Source organism: Microcebus murinus, chromosome 5 (genome assembly GCF_040939455.1).
Source record: "Microcebus murinus isolate Inina chromosome 5, M.murinus_Inina_mat1.0, whole genome shotgun sequence".
In the NCBI taxonomy this organism is placed as follows: Eukaryota; Metazoa; Chordata; class Mammalia; order Primates; family Cheirogaleidae; genus Microcebus; species Microcebus murinus.
This window is the reverse complement of record NC_134108.1, coordinates 51,690,851-51,714,121: the sequence shown is the minus strand read 5'-3', so window position 1 is coordinate 51,714,121 and position 23,271 is coordinate 51,690,851. Positions and strand designations below refer to the sequence as shown.

The 23,271-nt window shown below is 39.2% G+C and overlaps 1 protein-coding gene and 1 pseudogene across 1 annotated transcript in view; one reads left to right on the top strand and one right to left on the bottom strand.

Moving 5' to 3' along the window:
• The first annotated feature begins 813 nt into the window (after positions 1-813).
• Positions 814-23,271, top strand: part of CRYBG1 (crystallin beta-gamma domain containing 1) — a 188,576-nt gene continuing 166,118 nt past the window's right edge. The window contains exon 1 of the mRNA XM_012753155.3: positions 814-1,162. Within this exon, the coding sequence (XP_012608609.1) occupies positions 921-1,162 (242 nt within the window). The 5' untranslated portion in view covers positions 814-920. The remainder of the gene's footprint in view (positions 1,163-23,271) is intronic.
• Positions 22,460-22,574, bottom strand: LOC142871129 (uncharacterized; annotated as a pseudogene).

The following is a 23,271-nucleotide window of genomic DNA, read 5'->3' as shown; positions in this document are numbered from 1 at the left end:
CTTTTAAGCAGTGCTCTGCTCTTGAGCTTTTTATACTCGAAATATGCCCAAAATAATTGTTCATGGTACTTTCTTTGCTTAAATATTAGTTACCTTTGTTATTTAACCACGATTGCGAGGTTAAGAAAAGAAAGTCATCAACGATAAAGCAGATGATGAGTACCTTGTGGGACTGGCATTTAATTCACTGTGAGGAATCCATTAAGCCCTTTGGGAACTAGGGAATACAGCTAATTTACTTCTTCATCGTCGTCTTCTTTTTTAAATCCTTTTGTGCTTTATGAGATGCGCGTACAAATTAATTATTCAGATTCTTGACAGGAGAGGAGTTGGCACCCGTGTTTACAAACTGGAACAGAAGCCACCCAGCACATGGCACTGCCCAAGCCGCCAGGCCAGAGTGGAAGAGTTCTAATTGCAGGCGGCCCAGCCACGGGATGTGTCTCTCCCATCCTTGTCCTGGCGGGGCTCATGGCTAAGCAGCCACTCACCCTGCCAGCCTGTCACAGGCATAGAGCGGCCAATAACTCCGCAGGCGACCAATGGCAACTGCACCCGAGGCGTTGTCGAAACCCGACCTAGCTCTGGCTTCTAACCCAGAGCCCGGGGTGCAGTGTCAGGAGACGCGGTTCCCAGGGTGCCCAGAGGGTGTCGCTGCCCCGCGGCCGCCGCGCGCCCCCCGGCGGGGGACCGGGGGCGTGGCGGCCCTACCTGCGGCTCCCGGCGCGCGCGCCTCACCTGGGCTCGCGCCCCTTGACGCCCGGGCCGGGCGGTCGCCTACGCCCAGAGAGCTCGGGCTGCTGTGCTGCTCGCGATCCGCTCTGTCCTCCTCCTCTAACCCTTTGCCGTCCCCTTCACCGGTGACAAGGGGGCGGGGTCCGAAGACGCCCTGGGAAAGGCGGGCTAGCTGGCGCCCAGGTATGTTCTTCCACAAGGGCAGGGCGGCGGAGAAGACAGCGTCGGAGCAGGCAGAGGAGGAGGACAAGAAGATGCCGCTGCCGCTGCCACCTCAGGGCGAAGCCGGGGAGTCCAGCCCGTCCAGGGCTCCCAAGAAGCACAGCACTTTCCACATCTGGCGCTCCAAAAAGAAGCAGCAGCCTCCGCCGTCTGACTGCGGGGTGTTCGTTCCGCACCCGCCCCTGGCGCCTGTCAGCGAGGCCAGGTAGGCTCCGCGCCAGAGCCCTCCAATCTCCTCTCCTCCTCCTGTCTTCCCCGGCTACGCCGACCCGGGAGCCCCTCCACCCCACTCGGGAGGGAAAAGCCCCAGGGTCGTTTCCCCGGGCAGGGGTGTAACGGCGTCCAGAGAGGAGCCGTCGTGGCCGCCGCGAGTGACCAGGCTCCTCGCAGCTTTTGGCTCAGACGCCTGTGGCCTTTATTTTGACTGGCAAAGACTTTGCTCAAGAGTCACCATCAACCTGCCAACGAGAGCAGGAGGGTAGTGAGGGGTTAATATCTTAAGGAGTGATGATAGGAACTCTACCTGGCGATTATATAATACTTTTGATAATAGTACTTTTATTGTGAAGATTCCCCACTCTTATGCATGAGGAAAGGGCAGGAATGGTTTACCCCCATTTTATGGGTGGAAAAACTGAGACTGAAAGATAAATGGCTTGTCCCCGTTGGAGCCAGTGGCAAAACCAGTGAGCACCTAGTTATTTCAAATGTAATTGCCATTGTGCTTTTTAATTTTTATCATGATTTTGTGGTGGTTGTATTCTATATGTATAATTATTCAATTACACTATCAGAATTGATGCATTAGTTGAACAATAATGAATTTGAAATAACAGCATATTTATGTGGTTCAGGGGTGTACAATATTTTTAGTGATGGAAAATTGACAAAGTCCAGTAAAGCCTTCTGTATGTGTTTTTAAAATACACCCTTATGAACTATGAGGACCAGAAAAAAATTGTGCAAGATTTTCATTTTAGACCTATTTTTTGTTTTTTTTTTTTAAAAAGGCTTAATTTGGCAATCTATCTTCATTCATTTAATAAAAATTTTATTGAGCACCTTAGCCGAGTGCTAAGTGCTGGGATATATTAATGAGAGACAATAAGAATTCTCAATCATCAAAGAATTCTTAATCTCTTGTGAAGACAAACAGTGAGATAAATGCTATGATTCGAGCACAGAGGAAGGGATCCAGGGAGGCTTCCTGGAGGAGGATAGCTGAAGTGGCTTAATGAGACAGAAAAGGGGAGGAACAATGAGTTCCAGGCACAGCATTGTGTGTATCACCGGCACTTGGAAGAACATGGCTCTTCCTGAGAAGCACAGGTGGTTCAGGGAGGTCTGAGTGTGTGTGAGTGCTCGGAGAAGGCATTTTATTTTTTTTCTCAAATTTTATCATCCTCAGTGGTAGTCAGTTGTAATAGAATATATTTTTATCTATTCAAACACTGTGTCTAATTATGGTTTTTACGGTCTAACAAAATATGTTATTTAATAATGTAAACGCAACATTGAAGTACTTTTCCTATTACTGCAGTATTTTAAACACTTCCATAGTGGTTTTTCTTACCTGATCTAGTCCCATCATTTCCTATCAAGATGCAGTAATACACATCTATAGATAATCTATTCAAATGCAAATACATTTTAGTCTAAAACTTATAACAGGAGCTTTTGCTTCTCTCCTTGAGCTTCTTGTATTTTAGTTCAGTCTTCGAGAACTTCATTCTTTCTTCAGAACTATGATAAACTTTGTACTCACAAATGTTCTGAAAACTAAACATACTGGTCTGTCTTTGGGATGTTTTTCTAGTTAGATAATCTTCATAAATATTTCATTTATTTCTGAGGGAGTGCACCTTTTCTGGTTTAAAGAGAGTGGCAAAAACACACTTAGATTTCTAGTCAGTCTTTGCCCCATGTGGCTTTCTTGAGCCATCTGACCATTCATTTCTGCCCAGGACTTGGCGGGTGGTAGAACGTGGCTGGAATGTGTAGTACTCACTGTGGCCTTTCTCTCTATAAAATTAAGGAGGGGACAGTCTGGCGGCCATACTTATCTGCTGGGCATACATGATTAATGATATGGGTCTTAGATCTGACAGACAAAAATGAATTTATGTCCTGGCTTTGTGAGCTTGGGCAGGTTACTTCATCTCTCTCTGAGTCTCAGTTTCCTCATTTGTAAAATGGTGACAATGATAATACCAACTCTATAGGGCTATCATGAATATTAAATGGAAGTTCATGTGATTAAATATAAAACCCTTATCTCATTTCTGGGCACAGAGTAGAAGAAACTCAGTAAATGTAAAATGATCTTCATTATTATCATCATCATTTGAAAGCAATGGTATAATGGAAGAAATGGCAAAAAAAAAAAAAAATAAATAATGGGAAAAAACAGCTCTAGGAAGAGCAGCTCTTTCTAGAAAAACTTACCATTCCAAAGATGGCTTAAAGTTAGTCAATGCATATAGTTGTATTCTGCAATTATCTGTGGCTTTTGGTGTAGACATTCTAAAAATCAATTCTTTTTATACATAAAATAAATTGAACAAAGTTGCCCTTCTTCCTAAAATCATCTTGATTTTTGTAAACATGTTAATATGACATTCTTTGTAGAAATAGAATTGCTGTGCTCCTGGTTCAGCCCCTCTTGTCTAGTCTGTTATTCTCTGGCCATCGGAGGGTCCAGTGGTGTGGCAGAGAGGCCATGGAGAGCTGTGGCCAGACTTCCCTAGCAGCCACTCATGGCACTGTCGTTCATCATGTTTTAAATTGTACTCTATTTTGTAAACAATTCATTCAGAGTGTGGATTCTCTACTTGGGTTTAAGTCCCTATTCTTCTACTTACTGTAACACTTAGCCTTGTCATCCTGGGCAAGTTACCAACATTTTTGTGCCACAATTTCTTCATCCACAAAATAATAAGAGTTATAATAAAAATAAACAAGTTAATGCACGTCAAGTGCTCAAAACAGTGGCTGGCACATAGTGAGTGTTCAACAAATGGGAGTTCTTTTTCTTCCTATTATCTTGCCTAGACCTCCTTTTGGGTAGTAATTTTATGTTTATTTTCTGCTATATGATGGAAATAGTACTTCCTTTTTATTTTTTCTGTTCAAAATAACTTGTGTTATATTGATTAGAAGCGGGCTCTTAGCCAAAGGTCAAATGCAGTGAATTAAAAATGATCACCCTGCAACTGAATGGAGCTCCAAACCTAGAAGCAAGCATTAATGCTCTCTGTGGGAGAGCCTATTCAAGTGGTGGGTGAGTCTCATAATCCTCTGAAAATCAGCCGATCTTGTTTCGGTTGTCAGGAAAGTGCAGCCAGTGCTGAGGGCATCGCATCCTACTGGGCAGGCAGAGCTCCCTCCAGTCTTGGTAAGCAGGCTCACATTTCAGGACTGTAGACAATCCCTTAGTTTTCTGCACTCAAAGGACCTTTCCCTTCTATAAAAGGAAGACAACTTACTCCCTGTTTATATCACTAGAATGCTGTAAGGATAAACTATTGTTATTTGGAGGGCTTTTTTCCTTCAGAAAAAGAATAATCATTTAAAATGTTATTTAAAAACATTCTAGAACTATAGTGTGAGTCTTCATAACTTAAAATTAATTCTAGTTTTCAATCTTTTGTGGATGGTTGGTTCAGTGTTTAGAACTCTAAACAGGTTTAATTATTTTCTAACATAAAGGACATAGCCAGATAAGTCTATTTTTATTTTATCTAATGTTAGATTTGAACTATTTAATAGTGGTTTCCCCCCTTATATTCCTTATGCTAAAGGCAAGAGTTTTAGTTTTTAGGTTTATTTCACCAATGATAAACCAGGAATTTATTTATTTATTTTATTTTGGAGATGGGGTCTCACTCTGTTGCCCAGGATGGAGTACTGTGGTCTCATCATAGCTCACTGCAGCCTCAAACTTCTGGGCTGACACGATCCTCAGGCCTCAGCCTTCCAAGTAGCTAGGACTACAGGTGCATGCCACCATGCCCAGCTAGTTTGTTTATTTTTTGTAGAGATGGGGTCCTGCCATGTTGCCCATGCTGGTCTCAAAACCCTGGCCTCAAACGATCCTCCCATCTCAGCCTCCTAAAGTGCTGGGATTATAGGAGTGAGCCACCATGTCTGGTCAAACCAGGAATTTAAAATTAGCTCTGTCACTTACTACCTGTGAACTCTTTGGGAAGTTACTTTACTGTTCTAACTTCATTTCCCTCTTAATACTGTTTACGAGAGCTATAAGTATATTTTTTAAATGACTAGCCCAGTGCCTAGCAGAGAACAGATACTCAGTAAATAGCAGTTCTGCATGCATGCCAGAGTGAAAAGACCATAGACTTCAGTGTTGGGCAGACTCAGTTTCAGATTTGCTTCTGCCTCTTAGATATGTTTTTAATCTCTTTAAGCCTCGGTTTCATCACTTGTAAAATGGAGGCAATCACACTTCCCTTACAGAGATCCATGAGGATTGGATATTATATATGTAAAGCACCCAGCACAGGGCCTGGCCCACAGCAGGTGCTCGATAGAGGAAAGGTGGTGCTTGGTAGCAGGAGTGATAGTGGCAGTGACAGCTGTAATTATTGTTATCTTTATAGCGTTGGTAGTAGCATTAATAAGTACATTGTTACTTTGTAAATGGAGTCAAACAACTTCAGAAGCCCAGAAGTTGTAACCATGTCTGTCAAGCTTTGAAGTGCCTTTGAGTATCTGGATGTTCATGTTAGTCTATAAAAGGGAGGCCCTTCATGCATTCAGTGACTTAAATGTCTTAATATATCTCACTTAGGAAGCCAAAGGTAAACGTTATACTTGAAATTACACAAGTTTCTCCTGAAGTAATTCTTTGCCACTTATCTCTGTCATTGCATCACTTTACCCTCTGTTTCCGTACTTTCAGTCATAATCTACGAAGTCCATATACTAGTGGTGGTGAGTGGTATAAACTCTTTTAGAGACCTTTAGAAGACCTGTGGGACCTGGGTTCACTTTTTTTTCTTCTTTAGCTTTTGATTAGAAATCTTATTTATAAGACGAGACAGTGAGTTGCTGCTTTATTATTTGTCCATGATTAAATCAATGTAGTGGATATATTAGATATTGAAATAATTTCCAACTCCTAATATGCATTCAAAATTCCCTTCTCACTATGAATATTAAAAGCACATATCTGTCTTAAAGTTTGAGTTCACCTAAGGGGTAAGTTGTGTTTCAGTCATGTCCATGAAGAAGAAAAGTGGATTTATTCAAAAAGCTGTATCTTGTCAAAATGAGATCATTTGAAGCTTGAATTGCGTGCTTTTCTGTCGACCTTGAAAAATTTGTTCCAAAGTGAATTTTCTAGGTAAAGTATGTATGACTGTCTAATACTTGAGAGAAGTTTGGCAAGAACAACCAGTGAATGGCTTATGCATCTCATTAGCTCATTTATAGTTCCCTTAAAACAAAACTGCATTGGGCTAACACAAATGTCTCATCAAAATACCTCTATGGATTCAAATTTATAAGAAGGATTCACTCTAGAGAGGGAGCACTTACTTAGTGCTGTCTTTATAGCATTGTGTGTCTTCTGAATTGACTTCTTCAGTGGAAGTGAGAAATGACAGAGACCCCTCATAACAGGGGATCATTTTATAAAGCACCGGGAGACCCAAGGACATACAAATGAGGCAGGGAATCAAAGTCCTTTTGTGGTGTCCCCAACAGGTTGTAGACAAATATAGGTTGCACCTGTAGCTAACACAGAAAAATGAAACAGAATTAATAAGTGCCTTTTGTTTTTCACCCTCCCATAGATGGCAATTAAGTGGGTGAAAGTCAGTTGGTGTTAAGCTTGGCAAAATATTCTGTGATGAAGAAAGTTGGCTGCTGGCTGTATTTATTATTGTGGGGCTGTATTTATTAGTGTGTTGTGCCATTTCAAGCTAGCAACCCTGACTGAGTCTCATTCATTAGAAGTTAGGGTTATGGTATCCCAAAGTTAATATCAACAGCTCAAATAAGAGATTTGGCCAACAGTTATATAAAATCACCATGCATCATATACCTCTTAATTTTTCAGATTTGTTAATAAGCAGTAGTACAAGCTCCTGCTAGTTCTTTGGATTCTCTCATTGAATAGTTATTTCTCTTATAATTATAGCCAAAGGTCAAAATAATATGTGCTATGTATAAGATAAGAAAATAGAGGAAGCATCTGGTTTATAATAACAACTTCAGACAATGTCTGTGAAAACAGTGTTTTCCATCAAGATTGGATTGAAAGATGCAGTGTATTTAACATCGTTATGCATATCAGACATTGTTCGAAGTACTTTACAAGTATTAACTCACTACAGTTAATTCATCACATCTCTGAGAGGTGGATATTATCATCCCCATTTTGAGGAAAAATGAGACACAGAAAGGGTATGATTATTTGACCAACATTGCAGAGCTCATGAGAGTGGGGCTGGATTTCCTTGACTGGGGATCTTGAGTCCTTGTTGTTAGTCACTGCAAGTTAATCACTGTGGTTAATGCTTCCTTCTTTATATTCCCATAATGAGTACATTTAGGCTCTAGATCTCACAAGCAGAAATTAAAGTACATATGAGAAATCAAGTTAATTTTTGGTACTGAACAATTTCTACATTAAATAGTGAAGAGAAAAATATATAAATTCATAGAAATATAAATAACATTAAAATCTTGGAAAAAAAGATTTTAAAGCAGAAATTCAAAAGTATATGTTATAACTGAAAGTATTGTGTCTAGATTTGAGTTTGGGGTTCCTGCCCAAGCTCTGTCAGAAAACAGCATTATAAAGTGGCGGACCTAGTTTACACCCCCTTCCTCCTGCTGGCACTTGGGACAGGGAGTAGAATGCAAGGTCAGGGTAAGTGGTAGCTGGCTGGCCCTCTAAATTTACAGTTGCTGCTCAGGCTAGGTAGGACATCAGAATTTCTCAAGTAGTTGCTTTAACAGTTGGTGCAAAAAGCTGCTCCTGGGCAGTCTAACTTAAGGAATCTAAAGCCTTGCTGTTTGAATCCTCTGGTTTTACTTCCTGATTTATCCTTGAGGATTCCCTGCCTATGAACACAGGTTCTACCTTATGTTGATCTTACACTTTAAGGATTATTGACCAGTGCTGAGATTTTATCCCACTAGAGGCTCATCATGGCTCTGTGAAGTAAGACCCAAAGATCTTCAAAATAATTTAATAATTATTTAATAAATAATCCTCCCTACCCTAGTGTGGAGGATGAGGAAATTAAAGTTCACTGAAGTTAAGGCAGATAGAGGAAATAGGACTAAAACTCAGGTTTTCTGATTTCTGCTTAGCTGTTTTTTTGGATTCTCTTGAATTGCATACCATATATCTGCTTCTGGCCTATACCCACCTTTGATGGACTTTTAACTGACTCATCTAACTTCCTGATGACTATTCCCCTGGAAATCTTCCCCCAGTTTTGTAACAACAACTGAGACTGTCTGATCCCTAGATTGAGTTACTAGTTATTCAGCCAGTATACAGTACAACAATATTGCCTGGTTACTAACATACTGAATACTGTCAGAGTTGCTACTGTAATTAGTACCTCAACTACTACCTAAAAAAAACAAAGTAAATAAAAATAACTTAATTTGTGTTTTCAAAAAAATATTTAAAGCCTGCACAAGCCATATTTTATAACAACAAAATGCCACTTAAAATGATAGAGTCTATCAATATAATATTGCACCCATGCAAAAACTCCCTTTACAGGGCTTGAAGTAATGCTGGTCCTGTGACATGTAATATATTTTATTTATGATTTGCCATTTAAATGTTTTTATGACACTGATGGATTCATAAATATCTCATCAAAGCATGGCTTGATTGTTTTTGCATATGCTACTAGAAAAAGATCTGATAGTTGAAGAAACTGTTGACATTCACATTGAAATACAGCATCTCCTTTATCATATGTGTCAAATATAGACCCAAGAATGGGCTCTTTTCAAGCCTGTGCAGGGAGGCTTACTCAGGCCTTGCCAGCCATTCTTGGCTCTACTGCCTTGTTGGCTTGCTTCCCCACTGTTTCACTCCCATGAACTAAGTTGTTGTTATTATCTGCAAAGTAAGAAAATGTAGTTATTGCAAGGGTGGGATTACAAAACTCTTCTCTTTTGTATTGGCTATCCAAAAAAATTTTGTTTGGAGTGAACTCAAATTATTGATCCGGAGTCTTTCATTGGAGCATACTTTGGATTTACAACAAGAGCATTTGTATTCCTATGAATCAATAAACATGTTTAAACAAGCTAGTCTGAAACTAGATTTTGGATTTTTTTCAAGATAAAAGCAAACTACAACTGAAAGTCTGGCATTTACTCAAAGTTTTGACTTTTATCAATTTGCATTTTGTGATTTTTCCTAATCTCACCCTGCAAGAGATTTTAAGTACTTTGACCTAGAAGTCTTAGTAGCTAGTACATTGTTGGTACTTAATTATACCCTATCCTGTTATTTTACTTTTATTAAAAGTTGTTTTGTCCACCCAGAAGGAAACAATCAGTCCTAGGTCTAGACAATAACTGTTGGAGATGTAGAAAGGATATGTCTCCATCATCATGTAGTTTCTTCCTACAGAGAAGCTCCTCAGGAACTTATACATCAACTTCCTTGCTCACTACAGGATTCCTGGTTGCCTTTCTGTGTGTGTAAGTACACCTTGGCTCCAATTCCACTACTCCACAAAGCCAGCAGAAGTTAAATAAAGAGGAGCACCAATTTATATCTTACTGCCACTCAATTACTGATCAACATGGAGCAAAAGCACCAACAGTTGGTTCTAGGCATGTTTACTGAGGAAAAAGGGCATGGCATGGGGGAATGGAGGAAAACAAAATATTTTTGGCCAGACAATTCCCAATCTCTCCTCCTAAATTCAATAAACATAAGGAACTTTTGTCAAATATAAATAGGAAAAGGGGCATGAACAATTACTGAGTACTTCTTATGTGACTGTTGCTTTCATATTCAGTGTATCTCATTTAATCTTCATAGTAGCTCTGCAAAGTAGATAATTTTACCCCCATATTTACAACTGAGAAAACAGAACCTGAAAGAGGTGATTTAGCTAGTAAATGACAGAGCAGTATTTAAACCCAGCTCTTTCTAACTCCAAAACTCATAATATTTTCACCACACCATGAAAAAAACTAAAGCTCACTGAATGAGTAGTTGGTAGAGGGAGTGTGTGTGCACATGAGGTAGCTAGCGGAAGAATAGAAGTATCCACTAGAAATGTAGATATCCATTTACTCTCATAGCCATCACCATTAATAAACCAGAAAGGAAGTATTTCCTCTTTTTGATTATATGCACCCTACCTGGTCCCATTGTACAGAGGGGAATATCCAGTAACAAAGAATCTATGTGCATTGTGAAGTCAATAGGGCACCCTTGTTTTCCTGAGAACCCCTGACTTGAAACAATTCTATAATAAGGAGAATCAGTGAGTCAGTCCCTGAAGTGTTAACTAAACCTGTTGCACCTGATTTCCATTCTAGCCTAAAAACCACAAAGTCTTACTGCCGCTGCTGGGGCGATTCACAGAGTACATAAAGGAATCTAAGGTGAAAAATGTTGAGGATTTTTCACTCTGTATAAAGCTTAGTCACAGCCCCAAAAGAGGAAAGAAAATGGTGGTGACCCAAACTCCAAATTTATAGGAGATACAGTTGGCTTGAAAGATGTAGATCTAGATGGTTTGTTGTAACAGGATTAAGAAAACCTTGTGAATAATCTTTGTTTTTATAGGAGCTAGTAAAGTTGTCTTCAGTGTCCATTTCTCGCAAATTGAATTTTATTTTGACTTTTATGTATTCAAGGGACTTTTAAAGTTACATTTAAGAATTATTAATTAATTTCTATATTATTATATACACAGAACTATCTTCTATGGCAGTAGGTCATAGAAGAGAGTAAGTTTCTTTTTCCATTATACTAGACTGAAAATGTATGTGCTCTGGTATTTAGATTTAATGTAGTTAAAGCATAAATGATTATAATCATTAATACTGTTCAATTTCCAGAGTACAACCAGACATTTATTACCTTATCTTAAACCACACTCTCTTATTATAGACTTTTCTCTACTTTTAAAAACAATTATTCGGTGATAATGGTAATTAAAGCATCAGGTTTTCTTATTTCATTTGTGACCCAAGTAACTGCACAGATGTTACCTCTTTCCAAAGCAGTCTTGCTGCATGGTCCTCAGTGACTGTATCTGTCACACTAAGGAAAGCAACCAAATGTGAGAATGAAACTGCACATATAATTTATCTATTAAACAAACATTTAAGGATACTCGATATGTGCCAGTCCTGGGATGTGGGCTCGCAAACCAGGTCAAGTTCTGTTGTTGGGAAACTGAGTCTCATTCGCCTATCTTCTGGAGAAGCTGCAACATGTATCATTACAATAATCAGTTACTATACTTACCCTTATAATAAAGAAGAGAAAATATTCAAACTTGTATAAGACAGAGGCTGAGAGAATTTAGACATCACAGGGGATGAAGGATTTATAATTCTTGAAAGTTCTCAACACCGTTAACTGCTAGAGGAATTCCAAAGAACAGTTGATGATGTCAGTGTCTGTGTGAATATACATAATTAGGTATATGTATATAAATTCTCTAAATAAATGGTTCTATTATATTTATATCTATATCTAAAGATCCAAGTATACATATGTATACATACACACACACACATATATACATACATACATTCTAGTGCTAAGTACTTATATATATACTCAGTGCTGTATTACCCACTTGGTAAATTAAGCATGTGGCTTACGACATCAGCAAAGCAGGGATAAAAGAGAGAGAAAAATCTAAGATATGCCTGGAAAGTCTGTGTTATTTCAAGATATCAAATTTTGATATAGAGTTTAAAATTGTCTTTATTTTGAATGACATTTTGGGGTGGGGGGAAGCATAATATTTTCAGTGGTTGAAATTTTTAAAGATAATGATATAGACCTCTCTATATAACTTGTTTAAAGAGTTGGTGGGGGGAAGTATGATGCAAACTGTGGAAAGCAGTAGATAAATGCACCGAGTTTATTCTTGTGTTCCTCATGTGAGTTGGATTCTAGGTCCAAAAGCATCACTTTGTCTTCCCTGAAAAGATTTGATTGGGTGGTGGTACTTTTAAAATGTCCTTTCTAGTTCTCTGGAAGTGGTTAGACCAGTGAACATCCCAAGGGACTGTTCTTTTATGATTGAGACTTTTATTTATTTATTTTATTTTTTATTTATTTATTTTATTTTATATTTATTTTATTTTATTTATTTATTTATTTTTTATTGATTGATATAGTCTACATTTGCCTTAGCTATTTTGGCAGCTTTACCATGTACAGTAGACGTCCCCTTAGAGTTGGGGAGGGATACATTCCAAGACCTCCAGTGGACGCCTGAAACCTCAGATAGTACCAAACCCTATATATATCATATTTTTTCCTATACATACACACCTATGATAAAGTTTATAAATTAGGCACAGTAAGAGATTAACAACAGTAATAATAAACTAGAATAATGATAACAATATACTATAATAAAACTTATGTGAATGTGGTTGGTCCCTTTCTCTGTTTCTCTCCCAAAATATCTCATTGTGTGTAATATTTTTGGATCGTAGTTGACTGTAACTGAAACCATGGATAAGAGGGACTACTGTAGTTAAAATAATCCATAAATTTACTATCTGTGGATAGCACTATTAACAATCGGTTCCCTTTCTGTACATATTTTCATATAACTTAGCACTAAAGATGAAATTACAAAGGCAGCAGTTTACATGCTGTTTGTATCTTGTTTTATTTTTCACTTAACATTATATCACATGCATCTTCCCACTTCATTAAAATGAGTAAAATAATTATCTTACTCATTCCCCTGTTGCTGGATATATAGGTTCCTTTTTAATTTTTCATTATTATAATGAATGCTGTAGTGAAGATCTCTGTATAAAATCTTTACCCACATCTTAAACCTCAGTCTCCAGAAATTCTCTATGTGATCTTCCAGATCCACTCTCCACACTCCTCTGTATACGAAGAGCTGTATTTATGAACTGTCTGGAATAAGCTCTTTGCCCTCTGGCTTCTACACAGGTTCAGCCAGTGGGAGGCTTTGGAGGACAGTGCAGGAGTGGGAGGTCAGGCTGGAGTTTGGTAGTGGTTTTGTACTCCGCTGAAGCTTACAGTTTTTACTGGGTGGACCTCTTCTATAGCTCTGATCTTGCCAATTCCAGCACTTCCTCCCTTGCTCCCTCCCCTTGCCTCTATGTCTAGGGGTGGCAATGGCTTCCTGCTTTGGGGAGTCCTGGGCTGCTCTACCATTCCTTACTGGTTTTCGTTACCTGTCCACATCACGTAATCAGTCAGTTCTTGAAACGCTTTTCAGTCATCTCCATGTGTGCCACAAGTTCTCTGCTGAAATCCTGGCTGACATCTAAATCTAGGTAGCATGCTCTTTTCATTATAGCTTAGGCTTGGGGCTTTGTACTGCAGAAAGATAAAAGACAGTTCACAATTAGGTAAGAGAGTTAAATTAGTTCAGGTCTGAGCTGCTGTTAGTGAAAAATGGAAAGATTGAAAAATTAAAATACTCTTAGAGATATATAAGTAAATTGTTACTGGAACAGAAAGAAGGGAGCTGTAAATTCTTCTGTGCACTGTGTTGAACAAGGATGATACCTTCCCTGCCAATGTTTCCAGTTTCTCCTGTTTTATTTGGATATCATTAGTTCAATTGTTTCATTTCCCTTTCATCCTGGGCTTTTGTGGCTAATCCTCTTATGCTTTCCTCCTGTTCTTAGGCAGTGTGCGTATCCATATGTACAGTCCTGTATACATATATTACTTCTTCATCCACATGTTTGCTCAGGACTGCTCCCTTGTACAAAGCACTCTCAGGATTTTGTGAGCCGAATGGGTACTAGGTTTTTGGCATTCTCCCATATATGAGCAATAACCTTTTCAGTCCTTAAATGAGACACAAAGCATGTAGCAAGGAGATAACTTTATTCTATTTTGCTTCAGTTCTCAATCTGCAATTTTTCAGAACAAATGCCAAACTGATCATCAAACTTACTAGAGGCTGTTAATACTTCACAGATCTTTTAAATCAAATGATAATGTCTTCTGTGTCTACCAAGTTATCACTGAAAGGACTCTTTTTTTTTTTTTTTTTTTTTTGAGACAGAGTCTCGCTTTGTTGCCCAGGCTAGAGTGAGTGCCGTGGCGTCAGCCTAGCTCACAGCAACCTCAAACTCCTGGGCTCGAGTGATCCTTCTGCCTCAGCCTCCCGGGTAGCTGGGACTACAGGCATGCGCCACCATGCCCGGCTAATTTTTTTATATATATATCAGTTGGCCAATTAATTTCTTTCTATTTATAGTAGAGACGGGGTCTCGCTCTTGCTCAGGCTGGTTTTGAACTCCTGACCTTGAGCAATCCACCCGCCTCGGCCTCCCAAGAGCTAGGATTACAGGCGTGAGCCACAGCGCCCGGCCTGAAAGGACTCTTGACTGACAGAATATTGAGACTTAGTCCAGGACTCACTGGGTTACTCAAAAGTTCTAGTCCTTTTCTTTTTTAAAATAATTTTTTTCTATTTGAAGAAATGTCTTTATTGATTTGATATTTGTATTATATTTCATGCTCTTAGAAATGTGAATTACTCTTAGTATATTCTGCCACAGGGATAAAATAAGGATAATTTACTTAAAATTCAACATACAAAATTCCTATCATTTATTATACTAATGACCAGTAATGGTGGAAAAGAAAAGACGAAAACAAAAACTTACTGGTAACCAAATGAGAGGGCTTGAATTTTAATCCTAGATTTCTTGGTTATAAATTAGGTGACTTCGGGCAAATCACATCAGTTCTTTGTGCCTCAAGGAATCCTTCACTACAATGGGGATGATGCCAGCCTGCCTGGCCCTGAACCAGGCTGTGGAGAGGCTCCCTTGGAACCAAGTTGAAAGGGTGGCGAGCAGTGGGCAGCCTCAGGCACAGGAAAGCTCCGTCACCCCTTGGCTCTTCCCTTGCCCTGCTCTCAACACTTCTTTTCTGGAAGCCTTGAACATTATTTTCTCTTTTCCTCTGGTCTTCTCGGAGGTCAGTGGATAGCCTGTCAGGATTCACTTTTCCCTACCTTTTTCCCATTCCAATCTCTTCTCTGGCCATGCCTCCCCACCTTCTCCACCTGTTTCTGAAACATCTCTGCAATTCTGGTCTAACGCTGGTGCAAGGCACAACCACCCACCTGCCCATGCAAAGCGCTGAGGTGGAGTGTGGGGACCTGTGGATCCTGCTGCTGCTGCTCTGCAGCAGGGAGGGCTCCCTCCTTGTTCTAGCCCACTCACCTCCGTCTTCTGCTGCCCCGATACTTGTGGAGAGAATTGGAACTGGACGCACACGCCCATGTTTTCTCCTCAGCCACCACCAAGTTGCCTTTCTCTTCCAGACACGACATATTTCACAGGGGAAGCACACATGGGCTCACCAGATAATTTTGAGAGGTAGTTAGGTTTTGTTGTCTCCATTTCACAGATTAAGCAATTGACGTAAGAAGTTGTTTGATGAGAGTCAGGACTGTATCCCAGGATTCCAGAATGTTAGCTGATGCTCTTTGCACTGTAGCCAATGCTATTTTCACAAATACAGAAAGAGAAAAAAATGTTTTGTACCTGTACTGATTTATTGCAATGTCCGTCCTATTCCTCCTTCCCTTTTTTTTTTTTTTACTTAACATGGGTAAAATTAATGGAGTAAAATGATATGAAAGTAGAAGTTGAAAAATATTAATTTGATTACTAAAGTAAGATAATGATTTTTACATTCTAATTAAAGGCCACACTATTATTAATATTAAAATTGTAATATAATGTATCTAAGAAAATTCTATATGTAGAAAATAAATGGCTGGCCATTGATTCCACAGTTTGTTACCTACTTTTTGCTCTTTTGAAATGCATTGGTCTCCAGGGCATTTCCATGTTTGGAGTTTGATAACCAGAGACACCGCCCTGACTTGTACGACTTCAATTGAGCAAAACCCAGACATTGTTACCCCATCCAACATCTTTCTGATTAGAACTGTTCATGATTATGTCCTAACATGCATGTTCAGTTTTTTTTTTCAAGTGGAAATTCAAGTAGCATTGAACACAATGTATTTGGGAAGCTCAAATATTGAACAATTTCAAATATCATTACAGTAATTTCCTTTGGGAACTTGTGATTTGTAAAAGCCGTTATTTGAATTCCCAAGAGATTCTGGAGCCCAAAGGCCAGGGTTTTGGCATATGGGTCAGGAGCCTAGAGTAGCTGAAATCCAAGTTCCCTGCAGCTTCCGAGCTTGGTGGGGGATCAGAGGGCAAATGGAGTAGCCACTTAGATGACTCTGATGGTTTATTAGCACAGAGAGGAGAGCATGATCAGGTGATGTTAGCTGTTTCTAGCCCAACCTTTGGGATTTCTTTTGTGTTCCAATAATGGAGATGAATTCAGAAAAGAAGATCAATAATAATAATAATTTTAGGAAAGAAAACTAAGCCAGAAATCCAAAGACTTGAATATCTACTATTAGCTCTGTTAATTTGGTGAAATCACTCGACTTTCTTGAGGCTTTGATTCCTCAGTTGTAGTAGGAAGGGTGAATTCAGTCTTTCATTGTAAGGTTTGTTCTAGTTTTCAAGTTCTCTGAATTATATATTTTAGTTTATAATTTTTGAAGGAAAATTTGTCATAAGATAATAAACAGCAGTGTCTAATGCATATGGAAGTTGAATTGGTCGTAATGATAAATAATTATTTCCACCCTTTTCAATGGGGCTACCCTTAGTGAAAAGTAGAGAGCCATCAAAGTTAAGATGTTTCTAAACCCATTCTGAGTAGAAACTTTATACATGCTGGACTATTGTCAAAGGGAAAGAAGAAAACTGCCAAAGTTATGCACTTAATGTAGACACATAACATGAAAGGGTAAAAATATCAATGCTGTTTTGAGGAATCTCTTAAGATTAATACATTTGTGTCTTGATCATCACCTTACTAATTTAGCATAGGATCATAAAAAATAAACTGAGATATGTCCAAACACTCCAATTGGAAGCCTAGAAGTCCTTACTAATGACAAAAATTCAGGCAAAGAAAAAAAAAAAAGACTCAGGAAATTTCTATGTCTGGCTTCTATGTACTCTTTTGACTTAATAAAATAGCATATGGATTTTTTTTGAAGGTTTGAAGCACAGTGTTTTGTGATCAAAATATCTAATTTCTGTTCCAGGTTCAGCCATTTCCTGGCTGTCGTTACCTTATATAAATAAATCCTCTAACATCTTTGGAACTCAGTTCTTTCAACTATGAACCAGTGGAAGAATGAGTGATCTTTTTCTATCTCTTTCCAGATTTTATATTGTTTGTCTAGAGATTCCAACTTGCTCTTGGGGAGATTGAAGGGCATTAACAAACAAAGAAAAATGTTATCTCCAACATTTATATGCCAGTCAATCCTAAGTGCTAAAAATCATGTCCAGTAAAAGACAGTTTTACTCAGAGAAGGTTCCCAAGGAGATTGCATTAGGTGACTTCTGCTGGAAGCAGACTCTACGATGAGAATTAAAGTACAGGTGTAATCCAGGAAATACCTGTGGGAAGTGAGGATGTAAAGCCAGCCAATAAAGGGGGAATTAGAGTGATAGTTTCTCTTGTTGGTAAATGGAGGTTGATCCCCTTGGGAAATTCTGGACGTCATTGCAGAATTCAGAGCTATTCTATCCTTGAGGAAGGGAAACTGTAGTATTAAAAGGCCAAGTTCTGCCAGTCATTGGTTAAGGGCTGCTCCTGCAGGTACTGTTTCTCTGACACTTTCTGCCTTGGGCAGTATGGGCTCCTACTGGCCAGAAAGCCCCCAGGTGGCGAGAAGTTCCACTGTCCCAGGCTTGATGGGATATAGGCAGGGCACAGACAGCATCTGCCATAACCTAGTTACAGTGGTACTGCCAGAGGAGTATAACTAAGTGACTGCATTGTGGTGCATCAAGGGAAGATAGATAGCTACTCACTTCTAGAAGGAAACACCACTAAGGGACACTGGAGCTGTACACCAGGAAGCAATAAGCTGACCTCCTCAGCTGTGGCAATTTCCTGTCTACCTCTAAACACAATGGCATGTAGCAGCCAGGGAGGGGCAGGCCCCTGAGCACTTATTACCCTCGGATCTGGGAGGCCGGCCACGGACATTGCAAAAACCCATGTTGACAGTGCACGTGCGGTCAGTAGTCAAAATTGCAGGGCCTAATTACTGGCTACACCTGGGACATAGTACTTTAAAGGGAGTAGTATCCATGAGGACTTTGTCTTGGTGTTGCAAAGGGTGAAACTACACGTGGAATATGATTTATTTTGAGGAAACTCTTCTTTTGATAGAGAAGGCAAGTTCTCTGATGTGTTGTAAAAACATGTTAGGAGATACAGAATTTTCTGCCTGCTTCTATGGAAAAGTCAAACCAGTTATCAGCAGCATCTCTGACAGATTTTAAAACATCTGGGCTTTGAAATAAAATGTTTGGCATGAGCATTACATTTTTGTTCATTCAGCATCAACAAAGTTTTGTGAAAACTCTCTTTTGCTTTTTACGTGAAGTTGACTTTTAAAAGTCTATCTATATACCAATTGTTTTTAAGATAGTGGACAAATATATGTCATCTCTGTTAAAATTATAGCTTTGTTTTCTATTTTTAATAACTTAGATTTTATTTTTAATGTTTATACCAGAATTAAAAGCTAAGTGTTTGGAGATGGTTTCTATACTACTGATATGCAAAACCAGCAGAATACCTTTAATAATTCAGGTACTTGTGATTATTATAAAAAATTATTATTAACTATAATATGACCTGGTGAATCATCATCCTTGAGTTAGCTACATTGCAAAAGAAAATTATAATTAAGGCATCATGACTTTATTACTATTAAGTAATATGCTTGCTACAAAATTATTGTTATCCAAGTAGGGCTAATGGGAAATCCTGCAATTTTTTTTTATATCTCTATGTCCATGAAAGGCAGATAAGTAATCAAGTAGGCAGACAGACTCTTGAGGTAGCTTTTCTTTGGAAAGGAGATTGTGAATTCAACTTGATTTAGTCATGGAACCAGAATTTTATGGATTTCTTTAAAAAGTATGTGAACAGGTCAGATAGTCTACTATTTCTCAAAATGTGTTACTTAAATATTCAAATCAAAATCACTGGGGGTTGCCGGGCGCGGTGGCTCACGCCTGTAATCCTAGCTCTTGGGAGGCCGAGGCGGGCGGATTGCTCAAGGTCAGGAGTTCAAAACCAGCCTGAGCAAGAGCGAGACCCCGTCTCTACTATAAATAGAAAGAAATTAATTGGCCAACTGATATATATATATAAAAAATTAGCCGGGCATGGTGGCGCATGCCTGTAGCCCCAGCTACTCGGGAGGCTGAGGCAGAAGGATTGCTGGAGCCCAGGAGTTTGAGGTTGCTGTGAGCTAGGCTGACGCCATGGCACTCACTCTAGCCTGGACAACAAAGCGAGACTCTGTCTCAAAAAAAAAAAAAAAAAAAAAAAATCACTGGGGGAAAAAAATCAGATTCCTGTTCCACCTCCAAAACTTCAAATTTGGTAGATCTGAAGTAGGACCCAGGAATCTGCATCTTAATCAACCTCTCTAGGTAGTCCTTAAAGTTGGAGAACTCCAGATCTAGCCCAATTGGGATTAGGAGACTGAAATCCTGAAAGGTACGTCCCAAGGGCACCCAGCTGCCTGGTGGCAGAGCTGGGGCCAGAACTCAGCTCTCTCTAGTTTAATGTTCATTTCTCTATATTATACTTATGCTTTTTATAAATATTTGAACTCATGTTCCAAACTTATCCTTTGCATAAATAATAAGTAATCATTTACTGTGTAGAACCAAATATGGCAGATGTGTAAAGTCCCAATCCTTTTATATTTGTAAATATGTAAATGAAATTTACACGGACTAGAATAATACAAATAGCTATGGAAGGCTGGACTTTATTTCCTGAAAAACCATGAAACAAAACAGACAAAAGGTGCTGGTATGAAGGGATTTCTAACAGGGCTCTGATATGAATGTATCATACAATTAGTCACACGTTTTTCCTCTGATCACTTCTTTATTTCTACATCTATTGTTCATATTTGGCAAGTTTGTCACAGATCACTTCCTTGTGTAGTTTTTCATATTCAATCTCCTACGTGTTCCAAACAACAAATACACTACTTAGAGCCACATAGTAGATGACTATCTGGGCTGGTGAATTTTCACGATTAGCAAATACATGGGGCATCATTGTGGTTCCCATCCCTATGTGTGGCCAGTCAGCTTTGCGCAAAGGAAAAGAAAAGCTTCCTTGTTCATAAACTGCATTTCTAACAAAGCAGATCTTCCTGCAGTTGTGCAGTGTTGGCCGGGCAGGTACCAGGTGAGAGCAGGTATGAGCTCACATAGCATATCATTCACCTCTGCTGAGGAGCAGCTTGCAGAGCACTTACTGCTGATGGTAGGGGTCAGTGCCACCTTTGCTTAGAATGGGAAATAGCGTGAGTTCAAACTCTGACCCCAAACAAGGTTGCAGACACTCCCCTGTGACCCACTGGCTCTCCAGGGGCCTCCCCTGGGGCACCTGGAGCCTTCTTCTTTAGAGGAGACAGAGTTAAAAAGGGTTGATTTTGAAACAAGGTGATTTTGACATTGATTAAAGTAAATTGGAATTTGGAGACAATAACTCTACTTTTGTTTCCTCTCTTTCCTTCCCTTCTACTCTTGTAATTGTATTTTAATCTAGTAAGGATTTCAAGGGTTTACCAGGGGATGTAAGATATGACAAAGTAGCATGACTTATAGTAAAACAAGAAAGAAAAAAACAAAGGTGGAACCCAAGTTAATAAGGAATACGGCTAAACCAGCTGATCATGACAGCCTACCCACTAGTATGATTAGGTGTCAAATGTGGCTGTGTTTTCTAACACTGTTACCAAAAGGGAAAAGGTCTAATTATAAAGTTCAGTCCTTAAGATAAACATAGGCCCATCAGGAGAGTTACTACACTTCTTAGTACTCAAAATGGAATTCTCTCTGAGCATCCTCATTAAGAGAATTCTATGAATTAAGAATAATGTTATTGACAATTTCTTAAAATAGACCAAACAAATTTCTTGGCGATGTTTCTTATAGTCCCTAATATTGACCTGGAATATAATTTAGTTAAAACAATTCTGCAGGGGCCAATACAATGAAATCTAAGAACTGATATGCAAATTAATTAATTGGCAGTATGAAATTATAGGGGTTTATAGGACATATTGAATTATCAGATTTCCAAAGTGAGATTGTCATTGGAATTACACAATGCTTTGAACTCTGAATGGAAAGAAACATTGTGATATCAATACTGGAAGAAGTGAGGAAGGAAAAAGAAGTCAAGGAAGATAATCCTATAACCTGCCTTTCATACCCAGGAAAGATAGAAAAGGCTTCACTTCCCTCATGGGGCCTTAAGCACAGGGCGATTGTATGTCCCTCCTTACTCACAGCTAACCCCTGCAGGCACCATCCCTCTTCCCTCCTGTATTTTTTGTTCAATAAATGTTTGTTACTTTTTATTCTTGTCATACCCCTACCCCAGTAAGGGTTTTTTTTTTTTTTTTTTAATTATTTTTTTTATTTTGGTATATTATGGGGGTACAGATTTTAAGGTTTCAATAAATGCCCATTTCCCCCCCTCCCCCCAAAAGTCTGAGTCTCCATCATGACCATCCCCCAGATGGTGCACATCTCACTCACTATGTATGTATATACCCACCCCCCTCCCCCTCCCACCTGCCCAATACCCTATTACTGTAGCACCTATGTGTCCACTTAGGTGCTACTCAGTTAATACCAGTTTGCTGGAGAATATATCTGGTGCTTGTTTTTCCATTCTTGGGATACTTCACTTAGTAGTATGGGTTCCAGCTCTAACCAGGAAAATATAAGGTGTGCTATATCACCATTGTTTCTTAGAGCTGAATAGTACTCCACCAGTAAGGGTTTTTGATATCCAATAGGACATTCGATACCCACACCATTTTGTTTTTTTTTATTGCTATATAGAATCCTGCTCAACCCCAGTGGCTTGGGTTGACAATTGGATTAACCCAATTGGGTTGAAAGTTTTCTGGGGACTGGCCTCCACCACCCTATCCTTGGTATAATGCAAAGAAAGGAGCTTTATAGATTCTTGTGGTAACAAAATTGACGGAGTTACCACCACAAAGTCCCATAAAAATAGATCAACATACTTTCTTCCTACTTATTATCATCCATGAATGTTACTGGTGAATTCTCAGATACTCTAAAGTTCATTCGTAATTTTTTTTTAAGTCTATAGCACCTGGTATTCCCAGGTCTCCCATCCAAGTACTAACCAGGCCCAACTCTGCTTGGCTTTGAGATCAGATGTGATCAGGCACAATCAGGGTGGTATGGCCATAGACAGGTCACTAATGATTTTTTAACCTTCTGCTGGACCACTATTTCAGGGCCTGCCTGCCACTCTAAGAACATTTATTGAGCCAAAAGTGTGCCAGGTGCTATACTGGGACCTAGAAGGATGGCCAGGTGTCCTGATTTATGCCTATTGTCTCTGCATAATTGTAACTAGCACTCCCTTTTACTCCCATAACTCCCTTTTAGTTATGTCACCCACCATGAACCTGACTGTGCACTATGTTTGCTTTTCTAAATTTAAACTCAAGCTCCTGCTGCCACATTAGCAAAGGAGTAAATTGCATGCGCTTCTTTTCCATGTATGTTGAAAAACTTCCCCCGAAGTCTGAAATCCCTTCACGGATACGCTTGCCGTCTTCATCTTTACATCTCCAAAATTTTCTGGGTCCTAAACTACCCTGGGGCTAATGCAAGAGCAATGAGTATTTTGACCGTGCACTTAAATGTGAGGAAGGAAGGGGGACTTTGATCTTCTTTCCACCCAGCACCCCCCTCCATCTCCAGCCCAGAACCTAAGTATTCTTCATGAATTTTTGGCAAATCTTTCATTGAATTTCTTCCTTCTAGCTTTATTATTAGCAATTTAAGAGCAAAGGCTCTGTGGTTTAAAAATATTTTGAATATGTAGTTTGATGTGTGTGAAAAAGTTTTATTTTAGGCTGGGCACAGTGGCTCACACCTGTA